General features: G+C 38.8%; 1 protein-coding gene across 8 annotated transcripts in view; it reads left to right on the forward strand.

Moving 5' to 3' along the window:
* Nucleotides 1-14,735, forward strand: part of NR1H4 (nuclear receptor subfamily 1 group H member 4) — a 40,391-nt gene that overhangs the window by 20,397 nt on the left and 5,259 nt on the right. For 7 of the 8 annotated variants that reach the window (XM_048967275.1, XM_048967259.1, XM_048967249.1 and 4 more), the window contains 5 exons: nucleotides 1,481-1,633; nucleotides 5,076-5,209; nucleotides 5,725-5,823; nucleotides 6,650-6,749; nucleotides 8,155-8,301. In XM_048967275.1, coding sequence (XP_048823232.1) covers nucleotides 1,481-1,633; nucleotides 5,076-5,209; nucleotides 5,725-5,823; nucleotides 6,650-6,749; nucleotides 8,155-8,301 — 633 coding nt within the window. The remainder of the gene's footprint in view (nucleotides 1-1,480; nucleotides 1,634-5,075; nucleotides 5,210-5,724; nucleotides 5,824-6,649; nucleotides 6,750-8,154; nucleotides 8,302-14,735) is intronic. The other variant, XM_048967282.1, reaches the window with a different exon arrangement.

Here is a 14,735-nt window from a genome sequence, read left to right on the forward strand (position 1 = left end):
CAAAGCTATGTACTCGTGCTTCAAAGAGATGACACAGCTGTAGAAACTTGGGCCAAAATTGGGAAATTGTCATCTGACAATGGCAAAATCACCATGGCATATCATGTTATCTTGCTCAGATTCAGCAGCATATTATCCTAGCTCCACACATTCTGTGGATTCACATTCACGTTGTCTGTGGAAACACACAGACAAATCCTTCGATGTGCAAAAATTCAGAATCACATCTAAATTTGCCCTGCAATTTAAGTGTGGGAAACTGGATCTTATTTGGTGCATCTGGTATTGCATGCAAGTGCCAGGCCAGAAAACAATGGCATCTTTATTGTGCTGGCCAGGAGCAAGAAGAACGCAAAAGTTTGTGAATAGTTCTGCTTGCTGCAAATTTACGTAGAGTTCTAGTTTCAATTGCAGTATAAATCACTGACGTATCAGGATAAGCTCTGAGAAGTCTACCTCAAAAGCCTGCCCTCAGGTGAGGAGGAGAATCAGCCTTCCCTGCTATGACAAAGGTAGTTAATTCCCTCTGCAGCTGATGCTAGATAGTCTGCCATATGAAGGATAACTTCAAAAGATTGTGATGGCACAGTGAGTCACACTAAAAATTCAGGAAACATTTAAGTCGTGATTGGCTGCAAAGACTCCGATGTTTTTGTGATGACTCTTACTGTAAAAAAAAATCATATCTTGAGCACTGCACCTTTTCTTCACCGTTCCTCTCACAGAGCTGTGCTAGGCAAAATCAAGTAGTAGATGAGTAGACTCATAGTAGACTACATATTGAGTCAAGTCCCTGTAGACTTCTGGGATGAGTTCTGGTTTGCAGTAACTGCTGTGCAACTTTTGTGTGAATCCAGCGATGATATCAATTGAAGTGCTTGTGTAGTTGAAATCAGGTAAGTGCTTAGTTCACCAGGGGACAGTGTTTAGGGAAAGGGATCAAGGTATCCTGTTAACAGCTGAGGAGGCCTCACGTACAATGGGTGGATATGGTACAGCTTCTCTACTAGACCTGGAATGGGCATGTAAACCAGTATGTGGAACTTCTGCAGCTCCCAAGAGCTGCAGGGAAGTATAACCAGTTATTCATCTCTCTTCCTGTGCTTTTTGTACCTCAAGAGACTTAACAGGCTGGTATTTTTTTCACCGGTATGTATGCTATCACTCCTATAGCAGGTGCTCAGCCTGGCAGGTTTCAGATTTGGGTCTGAATTTTCTCAAGGTCAGCAGTTGCAGGGCCTTACTTGGGGCTAATTTCTAGTGTGGATACATGATCTAACATGCTTATTTATTAAATTACACTATCTTGATACTATTCTCAATGCAAACAGCAAGAACTTAATCACCCAGGCACCAAAAGAAACCTGCAGTGTAGCAGAACCAGTGTAATTCAGAAAACCCTTATGGAGATGCTCTTCATCTTTGTTATTTGCTGCTTTGAGAGTTTTTTTTTAATTTATGTCACTGTTGTGTTGTGCAGGGTTCTTCAGAAGAAGCATCACAAAAAATGCAGTGTACAAGTGTAAAAATGGAGGCAACTGTGAGATGGACATGTACATGAGGAGGAAGTGCCAAGAGTGCCGTCTAAGGAAATGCAAGCAAATGGGCATGTTGGCTGAATGTATGTATACAGGTATTTGCATCATACAGTTAGAGTGAGCAGAGAATGCACCAAATACTGCATTTGTTTAATTGAGCTGGTCTTAATAACAAACTTATAAAAGATACAGTCTGGAGGGTGGAAAGTGCAATAACGATGATGCTGTTACACTGTGCATCAAATCCCATTGAAAAGGCAAGCATGTTTGTAAGAAACAGGATTTGGTGGTTAGGGACACAGAGGTATAAGAGCTGAGCAAATGATGAAGGAAAGGCTGTCCTTCAGTAGGTGAGTGGGAGAAAAGGTGGTCAGGTGAAACAAGTCTCTGTCAGTGAGCAGTATGCAGTGCTATGGGAGGCAGAGCAGGATAAGCCCTGGTGCTTCCTCTTGTTCTTTCTTGTCCTCTCTCTGTCCAGTTCTTGCTAACCAAGTCCAAATGCTGGCATTCAAACAGCACTGTTTTTCAGAAAAGAGGAAGACTGCCATGAGCAGGCAGTACCTGTGGGCTTGCTAAGTGTACATTCCCAGACCCCACCCCAGCAATCAAGTTAAGACAGCTGAGGGCTGGCCCTTTTTTATAGTCTCATTTACTTTTTGAGTGGCACTGTGGATTTTCTTGCCCTCATATAGACACATAGGTAGGACTGGATCCAGAGATCAAGCAGATGGACTTTAACAATGTTTCATTTAAAGAGAATACTCTATTCAGGCTGACAGCTTATAAATTTCATTAAGCTTTACATTGGCCAACTTAGAACAGAGATGCTGAAGTGCAACTTTAAGCATTTTCAATAAAATATATTTCCAAGCCAGCTCCTGAAAATAGTCTGTAAATATCTGCTCTTCTGCCTTCTATGAACAGGGCAACAATTTATTTTTCTTGACGGCTCCAATCATTTTAGCATACACATATGTGTGAAACCAATTTGGGTTCATACAGGAAATTAATCTACTTGGAATTTTTAATATACTTCCATCCCTCAATCTGATCAGAAGATGCTACATTAACTGTTGGTTTTGTGAGAAACAATAAGCTCCATCAGTGTTTGGAATGCATTGCCAGCATAGAGTAATTAATCTTCCATTCTGCAAATTGAACAGGCTACAGAGATTCTACGATATGACATATTCTTGTGCAATATGTAAATATATGAGCAGACACCACCACTGTGATGACAGCACTCAGTGGGTCCCTCCACGTCAAAGGGAAACGACTCCCTTCTGGTGCTGATCCCAGGTCCATTGTTCAACGTTTGCAGGATTTAAAATAGCCCAAGTGACTCAGTAGAAAAACAAGCGATCTCTAAAAAAAATAGGTCACCGTAAATAACACCAACTGGGCACGCATGAAAGTTTTAAGCTGGCTGATCATTGTCAGAAATTGGCACATGTGAAATAAAGCTAGTGAGTGGCACTGCCATTTGACTCTTTCTCTGCAATGGAAACACTGGGTATCTTCTGTCGCTCATGACTTAAACATAAGCGTGCTTTCATGCACTGCAATGAGGATGTTTTGCAAGGTACTATTTAATGGCTTCTAAGTAGGAGTGTGCTGTATAATTGCTTTTAGTTCAAGGCAATCCAGAACAGTAAAACATGAAGCTTCTAGGAGTACAAAGCATTTATTTGAAAAAAGTGACTAGGAAATAAAAGACAACCTTGAACTTTGTTTCACTGTTTCTCTTACTCATTTTGTAGGATTGTAATTACAAGCACTGTGAATTTCTTTTTTTCCAATGAATAAAGAGGTAAAGTCTTATAAACATTTATGGTATGGCTACTCAATAATCCTGCTCCTGCCCTTTATACATGAAAGATCAAAACTGCTCACCATCAGTTTCAGTTGCTTTCTGTGTTTTTTTTACAAACTGCACGTTTCTTGTATGAAATGTCTACCTAGGGAAGACTCAAATTATGCTACTCTTTCTAGAATTTAATAACTGTTTAATAACCATTGAAAGCCAGCTAGCTCTGGGATAAAAAGGTAAAGTCCTGTCTCTCGCTTGACTTTTCCAGTTAACTTAGTTGGAGTTAGAATAAGATGTCAGTAGCAGGAAGCTTAGGAAAATCTAGTCTTAGCTGCTTAAGGCAAAAATAAGCCACATTTTCCTTAGGAAGGCAGCAGGCTAGATCCCGAGCTGGTGGAAAATGGTGCAAGCCCATTAGCACTGCCAAAGGATGTATCAAATATTATCATTTAGAAAAAGAAATCTATGATGCTGTGCAGCAGCACAAATTACATGGCTCAATACCAATTATTATCTCCATCATTCCTATTCCCCCCTTTCAAGGTATTATTTGCAGGTCTTATTTTAATCATGTAAATTTCCTCTTCTCTCAGCAGTTCAGGTAGGTTATTTTATGTAGTGCTTAAACAGGAAATTAAAAACATTCACAATGAAATTCACTGTTTTCATGGTATCTTTCTCTACCATCATGCACTCACTGAATGAGCACCTTTCCCTACTCTGTGTTTTCAAAGGTGAAGAACGGGAAGAACGCTTGAATAAAAGTCCTGTGGTGATATGTTTATTTTTAGATGAATACTTAACAGTTTACTTTTTCATTTGTGCTTTTTGGCTGTCTTCCACTGGTTGCTTAGGGTACACATTGTCCCTTTCTTTTGTTATAAGCAAGCTTTTAGTTTTTATGACATCCATATAGGGATGCTCCCCAGTTCAAAGGACTGAAATGTAGTCTAAAACAAAATACACCAATGCAAATATCCTTTCACTGCGGCAAATGAAACCCTAGAGTAAAAGTACAGTTTTATCCAGTTTTCTAAGACAAAGAAATGCAAACTATCAAGAGCAACTGGGTAAAATTTTCAATTAATACATTTTTCAGTTGTATTTGCCAGCCTCAGTTACTTCTGGCCTAAATTTTCAGCTGTTGGTCTATCTGTATACTGACACTAATGGCTGAAGCCTGTGAGTCCTCTTCTAAAAGAACTTTACAAAGAAGCTGCGCTACAGCCATAACAGGGCTTAAAGGTTATTGAAAAAATCCACTGCCCTTTGTGCAAGAACAGCTGCACCTTGATTACTGTTTTGGATCAAATTGGACGGTCTTCTAATCGCCCTCATCTACTGTGCATTGGTTTGCATCCTGGAGCACAATGAAGGGCATTCTTTTGGATGAAGCTGAACTAAAGACATACTCCAGCACAGTCCCATCACACTCTGTCTGTAAAAGCATTTAAGAGGTGATCCAAAACAATCCCCCTGATACGCACACTGTGCAGATGCTGGGCACCAACTGGTTTTCCTCTGTGGATGGGCTCCTATTAGGCTGGACCACTCATTCGTATATAGTTGTGTGTCTCATTAGATTCACATCACGCATGTTCAGGAAATGGTCTGTACAGGTAAGTGTGTTTGTTAGCATAAAGGGCATTCAAGGGCATGTTTATGCACGTAGTCAGTGTCTAAAGCATATAATATATATCCAAAATCTATTGTATTATGTGTTCCAGGTCTATTAACAGAAATACAATGCAAGTCAAAAAGGCTACGGAAAAATGTGAAACAGCTCCCAGATCAGACTGTCAATGAAGATAATGAAGGCCACGACATGAAACAAGTGACATCTACAACTAAAATGTATAGGGTAATAAAATTCCTGCAATAGTGGTGGTGTTTTTAGCTAACTGTGGTTAGTACAGTGAATGAGTACTCATAAAGTCTGTGGAGTTGTCTGCATCAACTAAAAATCCATCTCTCACTCAAGTCAAGAAAATGCCTTGAGTATAATAGTTCTGGTATCTTTAGTCAAAACTCAGTAAAGCCTCCACAAAAGCCATAAAATATATCTTGTTATACGTGTCTGGTATACTTCACATACAATGAGGCGTGGTGTTGAAGTTTGAGTACACCTGGCTATTTGCTAATCATTTACCCATTTCTAATATTAAACCACACAGACTCATGCTGTTTAGAAATCTGAAACACCTCTCCTTTTCTGACTGCTGTAGAAATCCAGAGACTCTTGGTGACAAGCAAACCTAGTCTGCTTGATGTCCAGGTGTGACAAATAGATGCATATCTTTTGCCTAAAACAAGTAATGCTGGGTCATTTCTACATAACTGCATTTCATGATGGGCTCTTTGTTTTTGCCAGTATAGGAGAAAGTAGAATTTACCCCAGAACAGCAGAACCTTCTTGATTACATCATGGATTCGTACAGCAAACAACAAATACCTCAGGAGGTGTCAAAAAAGCTGGTAAGTAAGTGCATTGATTAATTAATTCTTGAGTTGTGGATGAAGAGGCAGAGGGTTAAGTAGGCTATGAACATAAGTTTAAACATGCTGTGAGCGGGCAGAGTCTCTCCTATTCAGTCATTAATTATACTACATCTTTGTTTACCAAAATTAAATGCCAAGAAAAAGCTTTCTACTCTTTTAAAATACACCTTTATGATCAAATCTAATTTTTGCTGATTGGAACTTCGGATTGTTTTTTTTTTTTGCGGTATCAATATAGACAGTGAGTTTGACTGTAACCAAGCTTGCTTTCTTTAAAGTTACAAGCCTGGATGCTTGAATATATTTCAGTTTATTGTTCTAAATTCTCAGCATCTTTCAGGTTTTTGTTAGTTCCTTTTTCTTTCCTTTTCCTCCCTATCTTCTAGAAATTCTGTTTTCCATTCAAAAACTTCCAGTTATCATGCATAGATGGTAAAAGATTGGGAAATAGACAACTCTTTTTTAACACAAGGCATAAGAGATACTTTGATGGTTTTAATTTTACAGTTTAAAATTAAATATTGTGGTGCACATGTAATTTCTAGGTCAGGAAGTGCCTAGATCATTGACTGCTAGACATGACATTGAAAGTGAGACAGATATTCAAAGGAAAGGACACTTCCTACATATTTTATTTGTCACAATGCCTACCAAAATACCTGATTTGTGAATGACTGAAGACAAATTACAGGGTTAGATAGGCCTCCTGCCCGGCCCACTTTAATAATTCTTGTATTTTATGTCTTTAAATGTGAAGTGCTCATGAATATTAACAGGTTTTGTTTGTTCTGATTTCTAACAGTTACACGAGGAATTCAGCGCTGAAGGGAATTTTCTGATTTTAACAGAAATGGCTACCAGTCATGTACAAGTTCTCGTGGAATTCACTAAAAAACTACCAGGTATATCCAGTCTGCTGGGCCACACTTTGTTATTTCAAAACTTTGTTTTCAGTTGCCATTTGATTGTTGTGTGTATTTTGAATGCTATATCAAAATGCCACCTCCTTTGACACATGCATTCTTCAGACACCTGAAATCTGAAGAAAAGGGTCTTTATGCTCTGCAGAGAATATTTTGAATAATTCAAATTTTGTCTCTGAGATGTGGCACTTTCTGCCTATTTGAAAACAAAATGTTCAGAGAAGGGGTGATATCTCTAGAGAGACTTTATTTTCATATACCAGTGCAATGCCAAATAGTCTGCCTCTAAATTACAACTAACAGTGGTACAACTGCTTTGTTCAGTTTGCTGCCTTTCTGGAAAAGTGTTTCAGTTGTGAACTGTGGATGCTAAACAAGTCTGCCTAGTTGGAGGCACCAATATTTATGGACCTTGCATTGTGTGTTATGGACAAACACTTAAAACCTGAGTTCTATTATAATTATTATTTCAATTTCAACTACCAAGTGGATGTTACCTCAGGAGTGAATGTCAGGCATGGTACAGATTCCTTGTGAGACAAGTCCCTTCTTCTTTGCCAGGAAGCAGTGTTTGCAGGTGCCTTCTCACCAGCACTGAGTAGTTGCCCACCATTCAGAGTCAGTCTCCATCTGGAAAGGGATTCCAGCACCTTTCCCTACACTCAGCCTTGAAGCCTCGAACTGAGACAATCTAGAAGAGATTCTTCTGGCCCTTCTTTTTAAGGAAGGTGTGGTGGAATGCCTAGCTGCAGAAAAAAATATTCTCCTGGCATTCCCATGATCTTGAGTTTTTCAGTGTGTTACAGACTTGTTTCAAAGACTAATACCTCAGCTTTAACTTTATTTTTATGCTAACAGGTATACTGGCTCACAGGACATGAATGGGGTACAAATTAAGCAAAGTGTAGCAATAAGAGTTGAAAGGTGATAGGACAACTCCTTAATGGCACAAAAGAAATAATTCAATATGCTAAGTGCCACCCTGGTTGAAATCAATCACTGGTGCACAGTGTTATGTGTACATGTACACACCTGAGAGGAAGCAAGGCTGTAAGCTAGAAACATGATAGTATTTTGATAAGAGGCAAAAAGTCCTTATTTCAGATAAGGACTGATTTCTGCAAGCCAAATGGCCTTATGCTGAGGAAAAGGCAAAGTCCTGGAATTAAAAGTTTCCACAAATGCTGCCCACTTGACTTTGGTAAGGACTGAGCTTGTGTTATGATTTTGTGGAATCTGAGTTTCAGCCTCTGTACTTGTCAAGTAAGCTAACACCAGCATCAAGGTTACATGTATGTGTAGCACCTCACGTTTGAGAAGCTCAGGACAGAAAGTAGTGGGGAGTTTTCTGCTGATGCCTTACTTGTCTCTAATGTCTTCACAGGCTTCCAAACTCTTGACCATGAAGATCAGATTGCTTTGCTGAAGGGCTCAGCAGTAGAAGCCATGTTCCTCCGTTCAGCTGAGATCTTCAGTAGGAAACTTCCTACAGGACACACTGTCCTTCTAGAAGAAAGAATTCGTAATAGCGGTAAGCATCTTGTTTACAAGGCAAAAAAAAACCCCACACGGTCACAGTTCTGTATTTTGATCTTGAAAAGCTAGTAAAATAGTTCACTAGTATTGAAAAAGGCTCATCTCAAAGCTGTTCTTCATATTAACTAGAACAAATCTAATTCAGCCTTTAGTGCAAAGATCATAAGGTTTATTCATAAATACATCACAAGTTATATGAATAATGCAATATTGAATAAACCCAGTACAACTTTCCAATAATAAGCACAGAAGAATGAAGAAAACAGATTCCATTTCAAATTGTTCAAATAAAATATCAGTATTTTAGCTTGCAAATGAAATTACTCAAAGAAAGAAAGAGAGAAAAGAAAAAGAGGATTTTAGGATGATACTGTAAAAGAGAAACATCTATTCTTACGGTCAATTTGGCAAAAATGATTCATACTGCATAGAAGAACTACAAATATGGAATATTCTCAGTATATTTGCTGCTTCTTAAGGTCCTTCTAAAGACATAAGTCTGGAACATTACAGAAAGATGAACTAGGCTCGATGTTTGCTCCTTAATGCAGGCAAAGCCATGTTTTGCATTGTTACACAGCCTTTTTGCTCCACTGATGCAATACACAATGTGTTTTCTTTTTTCTGTCTTGACTAGCACATTTTATATACCCTTCATCTCATCATCAAAAATTCAAATGTGATAAAAATTCTGAATTGAAGAGAGGCTGCTTTGATTCTAGCTTCTGGCCCTCCTCTATAATGGCCAGAAGGAAAGTATATACAGGAGAACAGTGCTAATCATAGAGAGGGGCTTGAATTCTGTTCTGATTCAATTAATGCCCATGACATGAGGGGACTACAGATGTATGCAAAATGATGCCAATAATTATACATTTGAAACCCTGAAAAGGAATCATAAAACTTGAGAATAACTCACTTGCTATAGTTATGGTTTTAGTTTGAGTTAGAATGCTCATTTCTAGGTTTACATTTTGTAGTTTTTAATATTTCTTTTATTTAATTATAAGAGACCATTATTTGAAGGACTGGAGACAGTGTATTTGAGAGTGATGTAAGAGTGATACAGATGGCTTCTAGGCAGAGGAATGTGCCAGGAAGGCCAGACATAGAGGAAATATTTTTATCCAGAATATCAGAAAGCCCATTAAGTCATACAAATACTTTTCTCCTTACTCGTACTTTTCAGTACTTTCTGAGTGAGTTAGTACTAAACTTCAAGATAACATTACCTGCCATAGCATGACTAGTTGGAATACGACATTGTATACTGTTGTAATATTATTGACCTCTCATGAACTAATTAAAAACCCAAGCATTATATGCATAAGAAAGTTTCAAGACGTTTAACAACTTCCAATGAGGTGGAAGGGATTCCAAAGGGATTTCCTGTGATTCTGTTTTTTCTTGGAGTACAAAAGCCACCTAGGTAAATTAAAAATGAGTTCTGGATCAGAACCTGTGTTGAATAGTTCCCATGGAAAGATGTACTACAACTTTTTAGTGTGTAAATATATACAAGCTGAACTATACACATGTATTTACTGCTTGTGGGGAAAAAAAGACTTTCTAAAGCATCTTTCCTGAAGCTGCAATCAAGGTAGGAACTTAAAAAGAAATACTGCTACTAGAATTGCTCCCTCCCTGTTTTGCAGGAGAGTAAAGTATGACCCATTTTACCTGCTGCTGGCTGCACCTTTTTCTTTCCATTTATAGACAGAATACAAGAAATAACAATCGTTGTCATGTATTCTCTTTCTCCTGTGCAAATTCAAGTCTATTTAAAAACAGTCTCCTTGACTGCACTTAATGGGGTTTTGACAGTAAACAAAAGCAGCTTGTAAATCGTGTTTGTAGCTGTGTTAACTGTTGCTACTGATGCTGCTGAAGGTGATGTTGACTGAAGAGCTACTGAACAGAACCAGAAGTCACTCAGAATTCCCAAGAGTGCGAGAGTCCCTCATTTTGGATGAACATTGCCTCACTGTCATTACTGCATGTTAGAGAATATCAGTTAGAGCTGGCCATGTCTCTTATAGGGAACTGCTTAAATGTGCTTTAAAAATGCCCTTTTGCCTCTCTGTTCAGTTCTGGTCAGATAGCGTTATCACTTTCTTTGCAGTGGCAGTGCAGGCAGATGAGTTTCTAAGAGGAAGAGTCAAGAGATAGGTTTGATTCTCTCATGCTTCCCAAAGACATTTCTCAGTGTTCCCTCACTTTTCAAAAGGATATTGTTCCTATGTTACAAGCTATCAGAGTTTCTTGTTTTCATGTTAAGCTCCTGCTTTAGTGCACTTTTACTGCACATTTTGTCTTGGTTTCTGGCTTGAACAGATGTGATTTTGTCTTAATTTCAGCTGAGACTCTTTCTTCAGAGTGTGTGGTTTGGTGCTATGTTTTGGTTCCAGGAGAAAAACAATGCTGATAACACAGTGATGTTTATAGTTATTGCTAAGCAGTACTGTACTGAGCCATGGCCTTTCTGACTTCTCAGCTCATGCTCACTAAGGGCTGGGAGTGGACAGAATCAGGACAACTGACTTAAAGGGGCCACGTGGTTATCCCACACCACATGACATCACATTGAAGGAGTTTTGAAAGTGGGAGTTCATCTCACTCTCTTCTGCTGCTCAGGGGCCTAGCTGAGCATCAGTCATGGGGTGGTGAGCAATTGCTTGTGCATCACTTCTTATACACATTCACATATATATTTTTCATAATTATTATCCTTTTCCTTTTCTCTTAGTAAATAGTTTTATCTCAACCCATGAGTTCGCCTCTGTTTTGTTTTGTTTTGTTTTGTTTTTCCCTTTTGATTCTCTCCCCCATCCCAACAGGAACAGGGAGAGTGAGCAAAAGACTGTGTGGTGCTCAGCCACTACAACAGATTTTAGAGTAGAAAAATTTAGCAACCTCTCCAGTAAGGAAACAAGCTACTTACTAAAAGCTGCAGCTGAATATTGTCATGTTATAGACTAGTCCAAGAGGTAAGGCCAGGAGAGGTTGAATCTAAGCTACATAAGGAAGAAAGCCCAATATACATAATTATATACTTAAGTATGGAGACAGGAACTTTAGCATACACCTGAACACAGCAAACCCTGCAAAACCAAGTGAGTAGCAAAGCAAATGCAGTGACAGTTGGATGAGAGTTTAGCAAAGAAAAATCATCATGACTATTCATAGCTCCTGGTGAGGTCCTAAGCATTATCAGGCCATCAGCCATAAACTGTCAGTCAGAACTTCTATCAGCATTTTTTAGATACAGACAAATGTCTGAATGTCACACAGTCCTATTGTCAAGCCTTGATATCCATATCCATAAAATCAAGTGGGAAGGGGGGGGATCCTGCCTAAAAGCCACAGGCTATCCAAACTTCTGTCACCTGCCACTGTGTCCATTTAGAAGTCACTCTCATCTATTAATATTTATGCCTTCCCCACTCTGATTCTATGGAACTTTTTTTTTTTTCTAATAAAGAAGCCAGAGATTTGATCGTGATGACCTTTGAGCATTATCAGTATTCACTTTTATTCTCATGCTGATGAGGTATATTTTTATTTCTTAGCTTGAGCATGTTGCATAAGTCTTGCTACATCTGCCTTTGTTTTTGCCAGCACAGTATTCCTGTTATAGAAATTCTTTCTTTCACGGCTCCTGAAACTGAAATCCTCTCTCACTCAATCTATATTAAGACCTAATGAGAAATACAGACATTTTATTTAATGTTAATGAGAGCTCATAAAACTTACTCATCTTACTTGATGTTTCTCTACGCATATAACTTGTTGTCACTGATTGACCCATTTTGTTAAAGGCTGACATCTGGGCAATTTAATACCTTGTGTCTATCTGTTGTTTTAAAAGCAAATACTCCCCACTGTCTAGCAGGACAATAATTTAAAAATTACTGCTGAAATAATGAATGTTTTCTTCCTTTCCTAAGGACATCTGTTTTCAGTAGTCATTAAGAGCCACAGATTTTTACATCATCAATTTCTACTGTTTTCAGTGTCAGGGACAGCACACTTTCTGGTATGAAGTGGAAGAATTGGGACTCAAATTTTCAGCTGGCAGCAGGAGACCTGCCATTGGTCCTTGGTCTTGCTGGATGGGCTGCAAGTGTTGAAGTGCAACGCAATCCAAGAGTAAAATGAAACAGCCACTATTCCAAAGAACTGGCAAAAGGCCACCTTTCACCCTTGAACGTGGATACAAAGTTCCAATTAATTTGGACAAGGGCCTGCTGCAACCAAGGACATAATTTGGCAGAGGAACAAGGGTACCTAACCACTTCCGCTGCCTTTGGCTTTCATTATTTGATTATTAGTACTGAGTAACCATAGTGCTTCAAAAGCCCACTGTGCTGGAGGCTGTATGGGGAAACAAAATGAAATAATCTTCACTGCCGAGAACAGATAATCTGAGACAAAGTAATCTCTTTATGTCACCCCTTGTTTTTAAACATAAGTGCAAATCTAAGCTGTCCAGCTCTGCCAGTGGTTGCACACACTCACATGGAAGGAGACATTTCCCATCCTGTGACTCGACCCAAAATCAGCACCCTGCACAGAACATTTAAAAATTAGGGACAGTTGCAATTAAAGACTATAGGAAGGAACAGAGTATATGAAAGAACTCAGCTTGTATATGGTCCTGCATGATTTCTCCTGCTGAGTGCCATGTTTCTGAATTACAAATAAAGTTTACACAACTGTTTAAGCCATATCTACAGAGTTAATTTACGTATATGAAAATAAGAACGGATATCAGAGGTCCCAATCTCTTTCCTTCTGCATAAGTGTGTTTCTCTAGGCCAAAAACTTTGGCCCATGAGGACTAGCTGAAGGCAGCACAGCTGCTGCTGCGTGTTAGGCCACACCTCCCTACAGACTGCCCCAACACGGCTGCTGCCAGAGGATGGGATGTGGCGGTGCCATTTGCATCCTCCTTGCTGGTGTTTCATCACTTGCACTGATGGCTCCACACTGGTACCATTAATTGATTTTGAGAGAAAGGGGTTTTTCAGTCCTGCTTATCAATTCTCCCTGATGCATGCTAACTTCTTGTCTCTCACTTCTAGAAGAAGAGGTAGAAGGGAGGTCCCACATTCATATCCTAGTGTATCTTCTCTACTGGATAGATATTCCTCCCTTATCCAGCTCTCAGCATCAATAGGGTGAATTCAGCCCATGGTTAAAGGGCTGCTGAATATATTCGAATGCAGTGCTTTAACAAATACTTTACCGCATGGAAGTCAGTTCTGGTAGATGAAGCATTGTGAAAGATAAGGTGTAATTTTGTGAGTAATTAATATATTTTACTTTCATAAAACAGCTGCTATCATACTCTTGATTTGATATCTAGTCATCTCCACATTTATCAAGAAAAAAAGATCTCTCTTCATCCATATTAATAACACAGTGCTAGTTGCTATTAATTAGCGTTTATTTGCAAGCTTTCTTTTGCAATAGATCAATCTGCTCTGTTTTAATGAATAGACAAAATAAAAGAGAGAATACTGGTCTCAAGAAATGGCAATGCTGGCTTGATATCACAGGAAAAAAATGAAGTTTATTCCAGGGCTAGGTTAAATTCATGATTATTTACAGCCTGAAACTGCAAACCTTATGAAAGCAAGTCCTCTTACCTTCACTGAGAAACCATAGGAGCAAAACTATAAAAATCAAGGCGAAGTCTGAAACAATACTTTGTCTTAAGTTACAGAGGTGAACTAAACCGTTTAAGAAGTAAGGAGTGCTGAATGAATAATGCTGACAAATTTGCATCTCCTCTTGGCTAATGCTGCTGGGACATACTCAGTAAAGGCAGATTTTCCCATTGACTACCTGGGGGTTCCCAGTCAGACAGGCGTTAACACAGCGAAATCAATTAAATTGGATTGCAGTGTCTTCAGCAGATGATAGAGCTGGGCTGATGGTTAAGTAGAAATCTGCCTAATTCAGAATGCTGCATAACAAAACACAGAGGAGACTCCAGTTTCTATTGCCTTAAGACAACATCATGCAAAGTTTTCAGACATTGAAAAAAAGTCTAAGCAGGGTACATCATTAAATGCAGAGCAGGAAGTTTTGCCTTTCTGATAAGTACAGTGCTCTCGTCTGAGCTAAATAAAGAAATATAAACAACTCACTTTTCTGCTCTTACTGAGGCCAGAAAGACATTATAACTTTATCTATTTGATTTTTTTTCACTTTTTGGAGTATGATTGGTAGGAATGACACTTGAAAATCCACACAATTCATTACTCCTCCAGCCCTTCAAGGGGGCTGGAACAAATCGCCTTTAATTCTTTTTCTGATAACCTGAAAGGAAGTGACATCTCGTACAGTAGATAAGGGGAAAAAAGCAAGAACTATAAACATCTGTTTCCTGCCTTTTTTTGTGTGTGTGTGTTTTGTTTTGTT

Source organism: Lagopus muta, chromosome 1 (assembly GCF_023343835.1).
Source record: "Lagopus muta isolate bLagMut1 chromosome 1, bLagMut1 primary, whole genome shotgun sequence".
In the NCBI taxonomy this organism is placed as follows: Eukaryota; Metazoa; Chordata; class Aves; order Galliformes; family Phasianidae; genus Lagopus; species Lagopus muta.